Source organism: Grammomys surdaster, unplaced genomic scaffold (assembly GCF_004785775.1).
Source record: "Grammomys surdaster isolate TR1022 unplaced genomic scaffold, NIH_TR_1.0 145, whole genome shotgun sequence".
NCBI lineage: Eukaryota > Metazoa > Chordata > Mammalia > Rodentia > Muridae > Grammomys > Grammomys surdaster.
Window position 1 is genome coordinate 3619396 of NW_021604603.1, and position 19309 is coordinate 3638704.

The following is a 19309-nucleotide window of genomic DNA, read 5'->3' on the forward strand; positions in this document are numbered from 1 at the left end:
CTCCCCTCCTCTCCTTTCCTCTCCTCATGTTACTTAACCAGAATGGTCTAGCCCTGCTGTACCCAGACAGTAGCTTTTTCCTATACCTACAAAGTTCCCAGCCACAAACTAGGGTAGGGAAGAAATAACAAAAGAACATCAACTAAGAACCTGCCTTGGCTGGGCACAGTGGTGAGGATTTGCAATCCCATCACTGGAGAAGTTGAGGCACGAAAATAGTGAGTTCAGGTTGGATCCGAGCTAAAGAAACTCTTTGTCAACAAAACAAAATACAAAAACCAAGTCAAACTGTGAGTCTCGACTGTTGACCCTGGACAGTCTGTCTTTTGGCTATGAAGACAGGCTTCTCCACAAACACTGGTGCTAGACCTGTCAGACTCATTCTAGAACAAAGGTCATCAGGCCGTGGCTCTCAGGACAACCCTGACAAGCTCTCAACAATGTTTGACTGAAACACATCCATGTTTCTAGGGTTGCTATTACCTATGACCATTTTCCTGCTATAAGGATGGAATTGAGCAGAAAACAGATTAGAAGGCACTCAGCTTTGTAGAAGCTGGACACCTGGCCCAAAGTCAGAGAGAGAGAAAAAAAGAAATTTCCCAGGAATAACTAAATGCACAAACTGGTTGTATTATGATTAGAATATGTTTGTTTGTCTGAGATGCTGTGTAGACCAGGCTGGCCAGTATAGATCACTTTCACCTTCCTTTGCCAGGCTATATCCACACATATTGGGATGAGGCATTCATTTTTTTTTAAAGTAATGTATTTTATTTAATGTAGTATATCCACAAGACTGATATTTCATTCTAAAAATTATTAATATTTTACCTTTCTGTTCGATCTTCAAAGCAGTATTTATTTTTTTATACTTACAACACACGGAAGCAGTCTTTAACTATCATTTTGTCCCAACTGAACTTTAAATTTTCAAAAGGAAACAATAATTCCACTGTAGATCTTTACGGTGCTTTACGGATACATTGCTTTCTTGGCAGATGGACCTTGAACTCTCTATGAACCTCAGACCTTCCCTGTACTCAGGATGCTCCTGCCTCAGCCTCTGAAGTGCTACAAATATAGAGTCTAAGCTAATTCATCTTCGGGACAATTGAAAAAGAGCAGTTCTGTGAAGGAAATGGCATTAACTGATTGGCTCTGTCTGTGAAACAATAACAGTGGCCCAAAAGCAAGCCTTCTGGAGCTCGCTCACGTTTATGGCCAAGCATTCTTATAAATCCAAGGGGGGAAATGTAACCAATCATTATGGATGTGTTAATGGAACTGATGTTTACGGTTACGTAGGTTATTTAGATAGGTTCATTAAGAGTCTGTCATTACTTCTTACTAGAATGTAATTGGATATTGACTATGCCAAACATTCCATCTAATTACATGTGTGTTAAAGAAAAACAATATCTAATGGCATTTGTTAAAGTATGACAAAGGAGACTTTTCTAACAGGGGAGCACTGTTAAAGGTACAGGAACCTTGGCAACAGGGTCTTGCAGTCAGAGAGAGACTGGGCTCAAAGCCATATCATGTGGGCAAGTGGGGACTGACAGGTCTGTAGGTCATTGTGATGTAATACCTGAGAAAGCAACTTAAGGGAAGGAGGATATATTGGGGTCACAGTTTAGGAGGATACTGTCCATCATGGTGAGGAAGACATGGCAGAGTTGCTGGTGGCAGGAGCTTGCAGTTGGGACTCCACATCTTGGATAACCAAGAAGCAGAGAAAGTGCTGGCACACAGCTGGATCTCTACACACACTTTTTTTTTTTTAGTTTTTTTTCGAGACAGGGTTTCTCTGTGTAGCCTTGGCTGTCCTGGAACTCATTCTGTAGACCAGGCTGGCCTCGAACTCAGAAATCCGCCTGCCTCTGCCTCCCAAGTGCTGGGATTAAAGGCGTGAGCCACCACCACCCAGCCCTCCACACAAACTTTTAAAAAGGTTAAAAACAAAAAGTTTGCAAACCAGGTGGTGGTGGCACATGCCTTTAATCTCATTCCTCCCCCTATCCCACCCCCAGAGGCAGAGGCAGGCAGATCTCTAAGAGTTCAAGGCTAGCCTGGTCTACATAATTACAGGCAGGTCAGAGCTACACAGAGAAGCCCTGTTTTAGAAAAACAAACAAAACAAACCAGAAGTTAGTAGCACCCAGTATTTCCAGATTCAGCCCAACTTTGCTTCTGAGATCAAAGGAGCCTGAGAGGGTTCCAGGTAGTGTGGCTATAGACTTTTCCTTCCTTTCTTTGCAGTCTGGGCCCTGGTCCACACAATGGTGCTACCCATGTTCAGAGTGAGACTTCTCTACTCAGTTAAGGTACTCAGAAAACTCTGTCACAGACACGCCCAGAGGTATGTGTCCTAGATGATTTTAAAGCAAGTCAAATTGACAATGGAGAGGAACCACCTTTATAACCTAAGATGGGGCTGGATCAGGGATGGGAATTACTAAGAGGTATCACGTAGAGGGGGAGGGGGACTCTAGACCAGCAGAGTGACCAGATGCCATCTGTGTGATGCTGGAGGAATCAGGAAGCAAGTCACCTATCAAGAATGATCAGACGTGGAGGCTCTTTACTTTGCCACAGCTACATCCTGCACTGAAATCCACAGAAACACACTGATGGGCCCTCAAGAAAGGTTCAGAAGTCCGGCTAGTGCTTGGTCAGCAGAGCAGGCTGACCTCAGAATAAGCTGGTGTAGGGTCAGTGGGTAGTTCCAGAGCCCAGTGCTGGGTCAATCCCCAGCACCTCAAAAAGAGGAAAAGAAGAGAGAAGGAAAGGAGAGAGGGGAGGGCGGAAGGCTCCACTTCACTGTGGAAATTACTCCCATGGGGTTTTCTAGAAAATGCTCCCTTGATTTTATGACTTATTCCCAGCTTTACAGTTTATAAATAATTGCATTTCCCAGCAGGCCAAGAATATTAACAAATATGGGGATCTTAGAAAAAAAATGTGCCAACAAAGATGCCTAGTAATTACTTTGTCCACAAAAGCAATATAAGGCTCCAGGGCTCTGCCCAGCCTCAGGCAAAAGTTCTGGAAAGCTTCAGCATCCCCCCGGTCTAGTTTTCCCTGCGCTACAAAATGAAACTTCCTGTCTGCCCACAGCTCTCTTATGCCAGTGGAGACACGTTATAGCCAAATAAACAGTATTGTTTAATGATTCTGAATCAGAAAACCGTGAAGTATTGTGTAGAACCCAGTTCACACCTCAGTCAAAAGTGACCCCTAAAACGAAACACCCTGCACTTTGTTTCCTTCAGTGAATACCACTGTGGGTGGGTGGAGAGAATCTCAGCTGAGGAAAACACCTTAACAGCCCACTAAGCTGATGCTTCCAGACTCCAAATTATTAGGTTTTCCCCAATTCCCGTAAATGTGCCTTTCTGGCCAAACCAACTTTACCAGTGTTTCCTCTAGGCTGCCAAATGAAGGCACGCTTCACTGTGCAGAGCCTGTGAGGACATACATTCTGGCCCACCACAGCCTGGCTTTGTTGTTAGCCAGTCGGTCTTTCTGAAGTTTGGTCTCTTTTTCATTTTCATAAGTAATTGTTTCCTCGGTGCAGTGGGTGTTTCTGCCAGAGTCTTTGACCAGACCCACTTGTGCTATTCCCAACCAGGAACCAGTTTCTCGACTCCTGCAGGCAAAGGCTCACCTGGAGGACAAGGTCAGCCTGTGAGAAAAGGAGCTCCCTCCTCAGTCATTCGCAGTGATTGCCCCAGGCAAAAAGGGTCCAAGCAATTATGTCTGAGCGGCCACCCAGGGTTTCCAGGAACTTGTCTTTGAGAAGTGGCCATGTCCACCACAGGCTTTAGCTCTTCTGCCTCCAGCCCTGCCCATGGCTCTCCATGTCTCAAACTCTGTCGACAGCCTCTTCCTGCCTCCATTTTGGCCATTTCTCCTACCACATGTTCCCCCTCTCCCTTTCCTCCTCCTCATTCAGCCTCCTGCACGCTGGACAAGAGCACCTACTGCTATTATACACCCCCTGACCCGGATGCCTTTTAACTTTTTGAGACAGTCTATCTAAGTTAGTCAGGCTGGGCTTGAACCTGCATAGCTCAGGCTAGCCTTGAACTCATGAGAGGCTGTGATCACAGGCCTAAGCTGTTGGACTTGGCCTTCATTTTTTTTCCTCTTGCCCACGCATTATCTTTCTCCAGTCCCTTCCCTCTTCAGTGTAGAGACCATTCACTCAGGAACCCTCCTGATCACCGTACCCTCTTCATAAAGTCTCCTACTCCCCGACGGATCGCCTCGTTGGTCTTGTCAAAACAAGCAAGAAATCTGTTCTATCCCTTTGACAACCCTCACTGTTGCCAGACTCTGTGCTTCATAAATGCAGACCCTGGCTGCTTCCACTCACTTTCTGTCTGTGCCACCTACCACAATGCCAGGCATCCAGCGTATTCTTAGTCGGCACTGATTGGACCAGCCACTGTAGCACAGAAGCCTAGAAAGGTCTGATGAGAGAAACCAAGTCAAGGCTCTGGTTTTGTGGTTTTGTGGTTTTGTGATTTTATGGTTTTATGGTTTTGTGGTACCTCTTGAGTCAGCCATCCACAAGTGACAAGAACTGATGAGTAGCACAAAAAATTTGAGAACACTAGGTTCCAAACTTAAAATAGAGTCTGGAGTGGTGCCTCCCTTCAGGGTCACGCATTTGCTTCTCTGGCTATTCCACACAAGCTTCGCTAAGCAACTAAGAGGCATCGGCACTAAAGTGGGTACACAGGAGGATGAATGGCCAGGTCCTGGTGCATCATTAATGTCACAGTCTAGTTAAGGACTTGGACATCTGTAAAATCTCTCAGGGCACACACTGCAATTATAAACAGATCAGAAATTATTAGGGAGAGTGACATGGAGTACTTGAATGGTACCAGTGAGCTCCACCCTCCCTCGGAGTCTGCGTTTCCTGGAAATGAGGAGTCTGCAGACATGAAGAGGATGAGGTGGATAGATTGGCCAAAGATGGGCAGTGCTGGGCAGCATTTCCGGTGCACTTCGCTCTGTGCATCCGTTCTGAGCGGCTCGGCTAATGGTTTCAGGCTTCCTCTCACTGACACTGCCGCAGCACACAACTTGTTTGCCAGGCATTTCACGAGGATAATGTCTTCCTCCCAGGGTCAAGTGCTTACTGCTCTTTCTAAAAGATCTAAATTCTTAAAATGAGATTTTCTTCTGCTGTGATGCAACCCATAGCCTAAGGCTTGGCGGTCCCAGTGGAAGCCACTCAAACATGTAGTTCATGCCACTGGCTGATCCTGAGTGATAAAAAGCACTGTATCGTCCTAATTAGCTTTAAATATCAACTTGACACAGCCTACCAATACCTGAGAAGAGAGTCTCACTGAGGGATTTCGCAGTTCAGACTGGCCCGTGGGTGTGACTGTACCAGATATCTCTATTGTTTGTTGATATAGGCGGGCCTGGCCGTCTGTGAGCAGCATTGATTCTGGGAAGGTAGTTCTGGGCTGTAGTAAAAGAGGAAGCAAGCACAGGCCAATTAGCCAACAGCCAACATTCCTCTGTCATTTCCATTTTGCTTCAAGTTCCTGGTGGAATTCCTTTCCTGACTTCCCTCAATGATGGAAGCTGAGATAAATCTCCTCCCCTAAATTGCTCGTAGTCATGGTGTTTGTCATAGCCACAAGAAGGAAACTGGAACAATTTTTAGACATAGAATCTAAGAGACTGTGACTGCTGGGCATATCATAAACTCTCCAACCTTTCCTCGGTTTTTTTGTACATGGCATATGCAAAGGTCCTGTTGGTGGAAAAGAGGTAAGCACAAAGCTCTGAAAGAAGATGCTGGAAAGAGTATACCAAATGGAATGTGGTGTGAGATGAGACAGGTGGTGGTAAGCCATGGGACACCTAGCTAGTAAGTGCTTCTAAGGTGGCCCTCCCAGGGAAGGACTGTGACAATGTTACTTTCATGTAGATTAAATGTTGTCCAGATATCTTTCCCAGGGAGTCACTGTGACAATGTTACCTTCATATAGATTAAATACTGCCCAGGTAGCCCTCCCAAGTGGGCACTATGACAATGTTACCTTCATATAGTTTGTGGAATTAATAAACTGAGCTTAAGGGCTCACAAAACCAAAAGGCTTATGCTAATCCAAACCAACAAGAGATTTTCTAACAAAGGAAAAGAAGCAGGCAGCTTTTTCTTCATATTCTGTGCCCTGTTGGATTACTTCCGGTTGACCTACTCCATACTGTCTTCATCAGAAATGGGAGGAAGTCTTCCTCACAGAGCTTCAGGAGACACAACTCAATGGCTACCATTACTGTCAATCATCTTTGGTTCAAAAAACCTGTCACCTTAAAGAAACCTGCAGTGAGCTTTGTCACCCAGAGTCTAATTCAGGACTGAGCCGTTCTTGTCTGGTTATCTTACAGCACAGGTTGAGAAGGTTTTGGACCTGAGGAGGGCAGTTGAGAGGGCCCACTAGGGAAGGCTGAGAATCTATCCTGGATAACATCTGACTAAGATAGATGGGGGGTGGCCTACCTCTCCCTGGAGTGCTGGACAAATGTTAAGTACTGTTAAAGCACCTTTAATAATCTTAAATCACTTATTGTGTTAGTGATTAATCCTTATTGTAAGTACTCCTAATGTTAATTCTCTTGTAAATAAGCACAGATATTAAGGGAAAGGGCGTCATGACTCCCTAATTAGCAGCTGCTGGGTTTTCCCTTGATGCAAAAAGATCGTCAGTCTAAAAACCAGTCGGCCGGGAGGAGAGCGGTAATGTGTATCTTTAGTCCCAGTTCTCAGGAAGGAAAGGCAGGAGAGTCTCTGTGAGTTGAAGGCCAGCCTGGTCTACATAGTAAATTCCAGGACAGCCAGGGTCACACAGTGAAAGTCTACACAAACAAACAAATAAACAAACAAACAAGAGAACTAGTCGACCCTTATGCCATTCTGGATTCTTCCCTGGCACCTTGATAAAAGTGCACAGTGATCACAGTTGATTGTTTGGACTCCTGAAGGCCCAGTGACAGCCAGAGCTGTTTCAAACATTGTTAACCTTGGTAAACTCGAGATGACCCATCAACCATCTTCACCTCATCCAGAAGGGAGCATATCCCCTCCTGGCCTAGCTGAAGGATTAATGTTTTTAGTGAAACCACAAATCTCTATTGCATGTGAAGTGTGCTGTGATTGGCCCACATTGTTCCTATATGTATGGCTGTTCAGGCTCTGTGACTTGGCTGAGAGACGTCCTGCCATGCAGGCTTTGGTTGTTGCAACTTTAGGCCCAATAAAAAGCCTCTCTTGAAGTTCTTTCTTATGTGCTTTGAGTCCTGTGGGCTGAGCTGGTGGCACCAGAAAAAAAGCACCGAAGACAGCAGAACAGCAGAAATGGGGCAGCCAAGGGGCAGCAGCAGGGGCAGCAGCCGCCATGAGAGCAGGCAGCAGTCAAGCTGAAGTAGTGGGAAATCAGCTATTGCTTAACAGAGGAGAAGGCGGAGCTGAACAGGCAGAACGGCAAAAGCAGCCAGTGGTCAGGGCCTAACAGTGGAAGAAAAGACAGTTGAATAGTATGAGAGAAAGGCCAGTGCAGAAAAAGAAGGGGATGTTGGAAATAGGGAAGACAGAGAGCTGAGGTGGAAGGCTGTGGGGAGCTAGAGAAAATACTACAGGCCCTGGTCACTGGAAGGGTTCCAAAGAGCTATTAAGCTTGTAAGAGTCAAGGGTCTCAGATACCCAAGACCAGGAAGTGAAACCGTAACCTCTGTCAACAGCTGAGGAATCTTGATGCCTCGACCTGCCTGGAGGGCGCGATACTGCCTATTGCTGTCAAAGGCTAAGGGACCCATGGGTTGGCACAAGGGCTGTAATACCTGTAGAGCTGTGGGCCCTAGCCCTGGAGCCCTGTAGTCTGGAAGATTCCACCTGCTGTTTTTCTGCCTGCGGCCACCACTGCCGATCTACTGACCAATGCTGAGAGCTCCTGAGGCTGCTAAATACCCACACTGAAAGAACTCCTTGCCTGCCAAGGATTTCTATTTAGGCAGAGCCAGAGTACTTCAGAGAGTGACTGGTAGCACCATCACTGCCTAGGAAGGGGGCGGGGGTTATAAAGACAAGGGACTTGACTAGGAAGCCCTCTCTCCTGAGTCCAGTCTGGCCCCTGAATTCTAGACTTTTCATCCCTTGTCTACTACTTGTGTGTTATATATAGTCTGCAAACAATAGAATTAACACACACACACACACACACACACACACAGTGTCTATAAACAGGGACCGGAGCACATAGTTTCTCTAAGACACTTTTTTGTTCCAGTGGGTTTTTTGTTGTTGTAGTCATTAGGGTTGAGGGTTTTTTTGTTTGTTGTTGTGTTGTTTAAGTGAACATGGCGGTGCACCCCAATAATCCCAGCACTCAGGAGACAAAGCAGGAGGGCTGGAAGTCTGAGGCCTGCCTGAACTAGATCGTGAGGCTTGTCTTAGAAAAACATTGGAAATGTGAGCTCAGAGGGCAGAAGCCAGGCCCCACAGGGCTGAGCCCTTCCCTCACCTGACTCCTCCATTCACTTCCGAGAGCCTTGGAAGCCACTGTAGGGTTTCGAGAGGGGTGCCTCATTGGGTTTGGGTTCCCATAGCATCCCTAAGAGGAGAGGCAATATTGATCTGAAAGCTTGCTGCCACGGCTCCCAGGAGAATCTACCTCTGGCCATTACTGCCTCCATTTTTATTCTGTGTTAAGTCACCACGGAGCCTTTCTCCATCCTCCACACTGGCATGCAAATGAGGAGGAGACAGCCTCAGGGCTCAGAGCCTTCTCTGGAATTTCTCTCCCAACCCAGTTTCCCAGATTCAATAATAGCTTAATAATAGCAGTAGCTAAAAGGAGGGACCTGGGACTTCCTCTCCACTTCCCAAGGCTCTCTCTGGTCCTTACCTAGACTCTGGCCTGGTATGGAAACAGCCAAGAGACAGAGAAAAAAAAAATCTGAGGACAAGCAATATAATGGTGGCCTTGTTTGGGTGCCATGGCTTACATAACTCATTTGTGCCTCCTTCAACCTGGCGGGAGGCCTGGACAGAGAGCAGGAGCTGCAGACAGGAGCTGCCAGGAAAGCTGGGAGAGGACTGGCAAGAAGCAAGATGTAGGAAAAGAAATGGCAGGAAGGCTTTGGACATGTGACTGTCACACCCAGGAAGGCGGTCCATCATCACCCCCATGACCCCTCTGCTGGCAGGTACTGCAAGACTTGGCCCAAGGCTTTCAAAACTCCAGGGTTTCCCAATCCTCCTCTAGTGACTCTCCGCCTCCAGCGGCCAGCAATTGGGTTTACACACACACACAGTTCCTGTAAGGAGGACTGCACAGGGGGTGGGGCGTGGAGTGGGATGGGATGGGCATAAGAAGGGAGTGTGGAGCCTAAGGAAGAGGCCCTGAATTAGGAAGCTGGGTACTAGAAGCCATCATGTGCACCTCTGCTGAAGCCAGGATGGGCATGAAGATGGCGCTGACAGGTCTCTGGGCTGCAGATTTTTCAGGCTAAAGGGCCCAGAAACCCAAAGAGCTAGTGCACAAGGGGGCCCAGCCTCTTACCTGCTGGGGGGGAACGGGAGAGAGGGAGGGAGGAGGGAAAGGGGAGAGGAAGGTTGAGGGGAAGACATGTGGAGAGAGCACAGCCTGAAAGAGGGGAAAGGAAAGGAGGAGGGTACCTGGGGAGGGGGGGGCAGGAGGAAGAGCAGCCACCCCTCCCCTGCCACCATGTCTGATCCTGGATTTCCCCACAGGCTTTGCGGTCCTGATGCTGCTCCAAAGCTGTGAGTATCCACTTCCTCTCCCTCCTGGAGGAGGTCTTGGTGGGAAGGAATAGTCTTCCAGTTTCTTCTACTGCTCACACACGGGGCTTGGGAGGACCTGTTCAGCCAAGGTGATGGGTATATGTACACTGCTTTAGTTTCCACTTCCGGTTATTTGAACTTTTTCAAAACAACAGACTTTAAAAGGCTCAGATTTAGTGAAGACTTCCACAACCTGCCCTAGAGAGCAAGTGTCAGGAGCCACGGGGATGCGTGAGGAGAGCAAGTGTCAGGAGCCACGGGGATGCGTGAGGAGAGCAAGAGTCAGGAGCCACGGGGATGCGTGAGGCCCGCTGTTTCCATGACCAACTGACTCCATCGACAGTAGGAGGAATTAGAAGTAGAACTAGAGGAGGAGCTTCCTAAGCCCCTGTGGTAATGAGTCCCAGCTTGAGGACTGCCATTCTGGGGGAGCCATCATGTAGGGTCACTCCCACCAAGAGAGTCACAAAGCCATTCTTTAATCAAAGACCACCCCTCCCTCCCCTGTAGGGCAGGACCTACAGGGAGGGCATCTTTGAGACTGGATGGCACAGCTGGGCCACTGTCCTTTTTGGAAGCCACTGCCTCCAGGAAGTCCTCCGTCCTTGGACTGAGTCACACTTCACCCTCATTCATCAGCTTGAGTCAGGCAGAGGAGACCGGCCTGCTCCTTTCCTTTAAGATTCTTCATTTGGCTCAACACTCTGCCCCCACACCCTGGCCCACACTCCCATACCTCACTGGTACTCCGTCGCACCTCAGATTTCTCCTTTAGGCTCTGCGTACAAGCTGGTCTGCTACTACACCAGCTGGTCCCAGTACCGGGAAGGCAACGGGAGCTGCTTCCCAGACACCATCCACCATTCCCTGTGCACCCACATCATCTACAGCTTTGCCAACATCAGCAACAACCAGATCGGCACATGGGAGTGGAATGACGTGACGCTCTATGGCATGCTCAATTCACTGAAGACCAGGTTGGGGCACAAGCTGACCAGGATAGGGGAGGAAGGACAGTGAGCTGGGCTGGTCCAGAAGAACCATCGCCCAAGGACCCTACGGGGGAAGATACCCAGAGGTCCTTGGCATCAGTGGGAGGATATCCTGGGCTGTGTTGGGGTGGTAACATGGTGACAGAGAGCATCGTGGAGGGCCCAGGGTAGGGGCCTCTCTCATCCCCACAGTAGCTCTGTGGAGTGATACCACAGTGTGTCCCTTTACCTCTCATTCCTTGGCTTCCCCACTGTGGGGAACCTCCGAGTCACCACCATGGACTCTGTGCCCGTCTAGAACATCAATGTCAGGAGCATGCACTTAATCCATCCCTCCCTGAAAGCAAGAACTCGTCTATGGTCTGTAGACATGGGGTCCTCAATGTCTTGGCAGCTTCACTCCATCCCTGCTCTCCCCATTTTCCTGCTCCACAGAAACCCCAACCTGAAGACCCTCCTGTCTGTTGGAGGATGGAGCTTTGGCTCAGAGAGGTAGGACTCCCAGCTGGGGCAGGATGGAGTAGAGACATAGAGGGACGAGGCTTGGGGTTGAGGGTTCCTATTGCTCCACACTTAGGGTACAGAGGCCTCAGTGTTGGTCACTATACACATATTACTACAACTTACTGCCTTACTACAACGCAGGCATGAGAGCAACTTCCAAGTTACTGACACAAAGACTGGGAGCATAGGGAGGAAGCAGTGGAAGACAAAGAGGGTGAAGACCGTTGAGGGATACTTGGAGCAGTCAAAGAAGAACATTGTGGGGGAGGGGGCAGCAAGTGGGTTGGACTGGCTGTAATAACTCCTGCAGACTGAGTGCTCACGGTGCTGGAGCCCTTTCCCAGGGGGTTGGACGACCACCAGGCCCCTCCCCTGTTCTCTTCTCTACAGCAAGTCTTACAGTTATCCCATTTTACCGACAGGGAAGTGTGAGTCAGGATCTCTTCAAAATAGCAAGCTGGCCTGGGACACTAGAAATGTCCTAAGCACATACCTCTCTAAGTTCCCAGACTGGATGCTGCCCCTACAAAGCTCTCCTAGATCTGTCAGTTCAGGTCCCCTGCTCCCAAGCCCTGGGAATCTTACTGTAGGGCCAGCATCCCTGGTAGGTAGATATCAAGCTCTCTCTGCAATGATTTTGTTCTAGATTTTCCAGGATGGTCTCTAACCCTCAGAGTCGCAAGACTTTTATCCAGTCGGTAGCCCCATTCCTGCGGACCTATGGTTTTGATGGGCTGGATGTCGCCTGGCTCTACCCTGGCCCAAGAGACAAACAGTATTTCTCCACCCTGATCAAGGTGCTTGGTTATTGGGCAGAGGTGGGAGGGGAACCAGCTCATGTCTAGTGAAGCTCTCTTCCTCCCAGAACTTCCCAGAAATGATCACTTGTTATAACCACTGTGGGTGTTGGGGCCCTAAGACGCTAGAGCCAGTGGCTGAGCAAGGTGCCCACTTAGTGTCTTAGTGACAGACAATGTCCATTGTCTACTGTCCAGGTCTCCAACTGATGCCACCAGCTACCCAACATGCACATAGGTCAATCTGGGGGGTCCAAGCACCTCCAGTTTTCAGAGGCAGAGAGATGGTATAAACAAACCATCTACCGTGCCATGGTGAATCTCTTTGACCTTGTCATTTCATGTTAAAAAACTCCAGACTGAGAGGCACATGTCCTCCAAGACTATCATCCACCATATGATGGTCTTTCCAAGACAGGGAGTCGTTAAGTGCTTGCTAATGGGTGTACATTGGGTTTAAGGATAGTGTTGGTCCAAACCATAGTGTGCATATGTATGCACGTTTGAGCACGTGTGGGTGTTGAATGTGCATGTGCACAGGGGCATGCATATAGGTATAAAATATTTGTAAAGGCCAACCTCAGTTGCCATTCCTCGGGAACAGTCCACCTTGTTTTGTTCTTTTGAGATAAGGGTTCTCCTTGGCCTAGAACTTACCAAATAGACTAGGCTGGCTGGCTAGGAAGCCCCAGGGATCTGCCTGCCTCTGCTTCCCCCAGTGCTGAGACTACGAGCACACACCACTGTGCCTGGAATTTTATTCTTTTTGTATGGGTTCTGGGGGCTAAACTCAGGTCCTTGTACTTTATAGACTAAGCTATTTCCCCAGCTCTCAGATGATAGCTTAGTAAAAGCATGAGGTTACCTGAGGAGGGGACTGTGGCAGATCACTCACTGAACTCCAAGCAGGTCAGTGATCACAGCAGGTGGGGAAGGTGAGCAAGGTACCCAGGACCTTGGTCTCCCCACTTAAACCTCTCTCATGGGCCTGACCCCTTTTGCTTACCTGCCTCCCTCTCAACCAGGAACTGAAAGCGGAATTCATAAAGGAAGTCCAGCCAGGCACAGAGAAACTCCTGCTCAGCGCAGCTGTGTCAGCAGGAAAGGTGACCCTTGACAGTGGCTATGACATCGCCCAGATAGCCCAGTGAGTCCTCTGTCCTGGTAGCCCCTCAGAAGCTCTTAAGGCAATACCTTTTCCCACTCTGCCCTCTCATCCCATGAAGACTTAGGAGTTCCAAAACTTTGGCGCGTCTCTCTCCTCTCTATGACTCAGTTTCCCATCTGTTAAGTGGGTCACAATGAGACTTTAGTTTCTTTTTCGCTTGAAATTATATTGGTTTGGAAGAGGTAGTAGAAAGAATCATACGGTGTACCCGGCACTCCAGGGTGCTCTCTCTATGCTAAGCAGAGTGCTAGATCTGGGAGAGGCAACTCACAGTGAGAAGAATGCAGAGGGAGGCAGCCCCTTTTTCCATCACCCAGTACCCTTCTCCTTACATATGAGTTTGAACTGCCAACAGCTACACAGCATCTCTTCTGAGGGCACAGGCAAGTCCATGGGAAACCCAGGAGCAAGGACCAAGGATGAGAAATCTCCTTTAGAACCTCAGGGGTATAATAAGTCTGGTTCTTAACTGGTGGGTGGGAAAGAGGTGTTATACCCATTTGTTCTGAATCTCTGAAACTCATACTACTGCCTACACCAACAGCCCCTTCCCCATAGGGCCACTGAGCACTCCCTCCCCATGAGTGATGTAGGCTAAGTTCTCTGGAACCTTTCCTTCTATGCTATGTTGTTCATGACATTTCAAACTGGCTTTTGCCAAGACAAGAATGCCAGGAGTGGAGGCTGAGGTGAGGCAGAGAGTTCCTGTGTATGTGTACATGTTGTGTGTGCTTGTGTGTGCCTGTCCATTCATGTGTATGTGTTTGTGCATGTGCGGATATGCATGTGTGGGTATATGTGGGTGCATGTACATGCATGTGTATGTTTTTGTGCATATGTGTTAATGTTCATGTATATATGTGTGCATGTATGTGTGATATACACTCATGGGGGTGTGTGTTTGTGCATGTGTGTGGATGTGCATGTGTGTGCATGTGTGCATGTCTGTGAGTATGTGTATATGTGTGTGCATGGATGTATGTATGTGATTATGCATGTATGTATGTGTGCATGTATGTGTACATGTGTGTTTATGTTTTGAGAGCCTCGGAGATTAGTCCATTCTCACCTTGAGGACACCACAACAACCCAGAGCCCATACCTGGGTGTGCTTAAGAGAAGTGGACCAGTGCTTAGGACAGCTGTCTCTGAAGCTACTGGGCTTTGGGTCAATGTCCCATTTCTCTGATGCCTGCTTCCCACATCCTGCTGGGCCAGGGCTGTGAAGTCAAGAACATCTCTAATTTCCTACCTCATCGCCAATTCCTTTTTTTTCAGACACCTGGATTTTATCAATCTCATGACCTACGATTTCCATGGAGTGTGGCGCCAAGCCACAGGACATCACAGTCCCCTCTTCCGAGGCCAGGAGGACACTAGGTCTGACAGATTCAGCAATGTGGTGGGTTCCTGGAAGGAATATGGGTGGAAGTCACAAAGCCCTATCACCTGCTAGGGCACACACACTCTCTTCTCCTTTTCAATGCATTTTTTTGCAAGATAGGTTAGGAAAGACATTTCACAGATGGGGAAACTGAGGAAAGCCTGGCAGTGTAGACCAAGTATAGAGGTGGGCAGAATGAAGAGAGGCTGGGGACTTAGAGGTGGGAGCCTAGCTTTAGCCTGTCATTTACTCGCAGTGCAACCTGAGCCAGCCAGCCAATTTCTGTGTCTGACACACATTAATAATCCCTTCTTGTGCCTACAAGGAACTTTTCAAGAACAAACCTTTAAAACTCATTTTTAACTGGCATTATCAGTTCCCAGAGGGATGGGGAATCCCAGTTGCACCATGTAACTGTCGCTGCCTCTGTCTCAGCAGCAGTATGAACTGTACAACCCTATGTGCTCACCACCCGGCCCAGCTAACTGCTCTGCTGTCTCTGCCCTACCCCAGGACTATGCTGTGGGGTACATACTGAGACTGGGAGCCCCGGCCAGCAAGCTCGTGATGGGCATCCCCACCTTTGGGAAGAGCTTCACTCTGGCATCTTCTGAGAATCGAGTGGGAGCTCCAATCTCAGGGCCAGGATTACCAGGCCAGTTCACCAAGGAGGAAGGGACCCTTGCCTACTATGAGGTAATGACGTTGCTTCACAGGCTACCCCAGGAAAGACAGGCCTCCCTTACCACACACACTTTCTCCTTTGGGAATAAAAAAACCAAGCTCATTCGCTCCAGCATGACTTAGGAAAAGAAAATGGGGAGTTTAAGACTTTTATTACTGAAAGCCTTCAGCAGACTGCTAGAACATTCCTCTGGCCTCAGATCTTGGGTCTTCATTCCAGTCTAGGAAAAGCAATGGTCAAGAATCTCTGTGGACAGTTTATCTACACCTCTGCCTGGTCTAGGGCCAGCCCTGGCTGTCTGCTCACCTTCTTCAAGTCCTTGTATAAGATGGAGGAGGCTATCAGATCTCTAAAGCCCTCAGGCAATAGCAGCTGAACTCTGAGACATTTGCATCTGTTTTTCATAAATTTACATGAAGCCAGCAGCCTGGAGCCTCTGGAGAGGAAGGCTACAGACTGAAGGATGACTTGTACTGGCCTGACAAGCCTGCTACACTACCCTGCCCTGTTCTTTCAGATATGCGACTTCCTCAGAGGAGCTGAAGTACAAAGAATCCCCGGCCAGCAGGTTCCCTTCGCTACCAAGGGCAACCAGTGGGTGGGGTATGATGACCCGGAGAGCGTCAAAAACAAGGTAGGCTTCGCCGAACCCACGCCCCACACACAAAGGAGAGGTTGCGGTGTTCCAAGCAGCTGCAGTTGGTCTCCTGCCCAAGGGTTGACCTTGGGTGTGTGGGAACGTCTGGGGAAGTGCCCCAGAACACAGTTTCCCAACACCTCACCCCATCTCCTCCACCAGGTTAAGTACTTGAAGAACAAGCAACTGGCAGGAGCTATGGTGTGGGCACTGGATTTGGATGATTTTCGAGGCTCCTTCTGTCAGCAGAAAGTACGCTTCCCGCTCACCAACGCCATCAAGGATGCCCTGGCTTAGCTCCCCCTTTCCCACACGATACCCCCACCCTCTGGCCAGGAGTTTGATCACTTGCAATGTTAAGTCCCCCAACTGGGATTCAGTTTCCCTCCCTTGGTACCTGTGTAGGGGGCCACAGCAGACTCAGCTCTGGTGAACAGGGACCGTAGGACGGTGGGATTGTGAGAGTCACCGTGTAAGGTAGATACGTGCTCAGGACAACCCTGTTAACCAATGCACATTCCCTTTCCCCCAGCTCGCCTGACCAAAGGACACCATTTTGGCAAAGTTATAGCATCAAGTAGGCAAACATCTTACAGGATTCAGGGACCATACTAATTATACTCTCTGTAAAGCCCAACTTGAAACCTTCCCTGAGGAACTTAATCGTCTCTCTGTCCCACTTCCCTTTCCCTAATTCCACAGCTGCTCAATAAAGCGCCAGAGCTTAACAGTGTGCTATACTTGCGGCCAGCCGTCTCTGTGGGTACGTGGGACCGTGGCACTCACCTATTTTTTCTGGATTTCTCTCTCTGAGACTTGGGAATCAGAGCTTACAGTAGTGAGTGAGGTCTTGATTCAATGTGCTGGACCCGGAGGAGCCTCAATGAGAGGTGGGATCCTGGGGCTGAGGGAGAGGCTAAGGCTTTACCTAAGCATGGCTGACAGCAAGCCATTGTCCTGCAGACTTCCAAATTAAGTTTCTTATGGAAAGAGACTATTGCAGGGCCTGGAAAGAAGACTTTTAACTCTCTGACCCTTTAGAACAGTACTCTTCAGACTCTGGGTCTTGACCCCTTTGGTGGCATATCAGATATCTTGCACATCAGATGTTTATATTATGATTCATAACAGTAGCAAAATTACACTTAGGAAGAAGCAATGAAATAATTTTCTGGTTGGGAGTCACCACAACATAAGGAACAGTATTAAAAGGTCACAGTATTAGGAAGGTTGAGAAGCACTTCCCTAAAGGGTGGTGAGAGTTGGCCACAGGATGGATTAGGAAGCTCAGGAACCCAGAAGATTAGGGCCAGAAAGGAAGGCAGTGCCTTTTCATGCTATCCAGGGCCGGGGTCTCCAGACCCTGGAGAGCTGGCTCTAGCCTCCTACTCCTAAGTAACCCATAGCTTGTTATCTTAGAGGCCATCCACCCAACTGCTGGACTGAAAACTGTCTACAGTCCCTGTGCTCTGCCCCTGAGCCCACTCCCTTCACACTATTACCTGGGCTCATAAAAAGATCAAAACTTCCCTGCCCGGGCAGGCCTGGGACAGTAGGGGAGGAAGATAGAATTGTATTGGCCCATAGAGCAGCCATTTTCCAGTCTTTGTGTAGAGGAGATGCTCCCACCAGGATCCTGTGAATTTTCAGGAGCCCAGACTGGCTTTATTAAGGAACCTGGATAAGATGTCATCTAAACCAATTGGGATTTTATCTGTGGTCCCTTGATGTTCGGATTATCTGACTTGGGATAACCATTAGTTTGATGTTGATGACTCTGCTTTGAGGCAGAAAGAAGCCAATGCCAATCTGCTGCTCTGAAATCTGAACCAGCTGGAGCCAGTCACCTGCAGCTGATTCCAAGGTTGCCACTCAGCTAAAGGCAAGGTGCTTGGCCAGGGTCTTAGGGGTAGAGGATACCTGGCATCTCATGCTGGCTGGTGGGACAAGCAGCCTCTAACTCCTGTCCACTGTCCACCCTACCACACAAGATCTTTTAAAAACCCAGAGCTGTGAGCTCTCCTAGGAAGTGCCCTTGTCCCTTGAGGCCCCCCTTCTCCCAGTTTGGGACAGGTTCTCCTGGCTGACTCAGGCTCCTGCCGAGTTAGTCACATTCGCTTATAGCTGCAGTGTCAGAAGCCAGGGTGGAGATCGGTTCTCCCTACCCAGCACAACACTGAGTCACCTCACAGACGATGTGGACACCCAAGCAGAGTTGGACACAGGCTCCTCAGGCCCACCACTGAGGACTTGAGAGGTACCTACACTGCTGTGTCCCTGTCCGCAGGAAAAGGGGAGAGCCAGAATGCTGTTGACAGCCTTAAATAAATGACATGTCCATTTATTCCTGAACTGTGAGGTGTCCCATGCCTGCTTAAGAGGCCGTGAGTGATATTCGTCTCATTTAAGAGTTTCCGTGTAGTGAGACTTTGGAACCTCTATAGTCATAGCCATCTTGTCCCCTCACCCGGAGGCTGTCATTTTAGGCTACCCTTGGCCTCGCTTCCTTTTGTTTGGCTTGCCACCTATGGATGTACTTTGAAGATGAGAATCCATGTGGGTCTGGATTTGGATTTCAAGGACAGGATGATCATCATGTTTCAGTGATTTGTCCCCGGCTCTGTGACATCAGCCATGACTCTTCATCGTCATCTGGCTTCTGCTTTAGAACTATATGAACGAACATTCCAGTTGTTTATCCACCTGGTGTTCAAAGACGGCCCTTTCCCCAGACTTGTGCTGTTACAAGTGATACTTCTGCAAATAGTCTCATCGTGTGTCCTGAGAGCCCAGAAGGTTGGTGCTCAGAGCCACTGATCAGACACATTGTCTATGCCACCAACTCCCTGCCTCATTTTTTCAAAGTCTTTTCTCTGATCCACACTCCCACCCACAGAGAAAATTTTGACTGCACCTCCTTCTCCCTGACACATGGTATTTTCTGGATTTCAAATTATTACCAATCTTAACATCTTGAATAAATGAATCAGAGACTAGGAATTTGTCTGAACCTGCCATTCTTCCCACATTAGAAGAGTCTGTGCCCAGGTCCCTTTTTGAAGAGGTCAGGAGATTCAGGTCTGCCTGTCTTATCCTCAAAGGTGAGAGTTCTCCGTAGTCAAAGAGGAACCGAGGTCTGGGCATTAGTGTGAACAGAGGCCTTCTTCCAGCCTTCCCATAGAAACAGAAACCAGAGGACTTTGTTGGTCCCTGCTATGACTTGAATGTTCCCTTTAAAACTCCTCTAGTTGTCATTAAAAGTATTAAGATGGGGAGGCAGCTTTTAAAAAGTAATTATGCC

The 19309-nt window shown here is 48.5% G+C and overlaps 1 protein-coding gene across 1 annotated transcript; it reads left to right on the top strand.

Moving 5' to 3' along the window:
* Window positions 1-9373: 9373 nt before the first annotated feature.
* Chi3l1 (chitinase 3 like 1) lies at window positions 9374-16746 on the top strand. Its single transcript, XM_028764704.1, has 10 exons — window positions 9374-9520; window positions 9791-9820; window positions 10617-10818; window positions 11269-11325; window positions 11984-12134; window positions 13160-13281; window positions 14581-14704; window positions 15200-15382; window positions 15889-16005; window positions 16171-16746. Exons 1-10 carry the CDS (start codon window positions 9472-9474, stop codon window positions 16303-16305), a joined length of 1170 nt encoding a protein of 389 aa, XP_028620537.1. The 5' UTR covers window positions 9374-9471; the 3' UTR covers window positions 16306-16746.
* Window positions 16747-19309: the final 2563 nt, after the last annotated feature.

What these genes read in the sequence shown, in the direction of transcription:
- Chi3l1 (XM_028764704.1), top strand. Translation starts at nt 9,472, where the DNA reads ATGTGCACCTCTGCTGAAGCCAGGATGGGCATGAAGATGGCGCTGACA. An exon ending in CATGAAGATGGCGCTGACAG is followed by an intron (nt 9,521 to 9,790) that starts GTCTCTGGGCTG and finishes ATTTCCCCACAG; the next exon opens with GCTTTGCGGTCCTGATGCTG. An exon ending in CCTGATGCTGCTCCAAAGCT is followed by an intron (nt 9,821 to 10,616) that starts GTGAGTATCCAC and finishes TTTCTCCTTTAG; the next exon opens with GCTCTGCGTACAAGCTGGTC.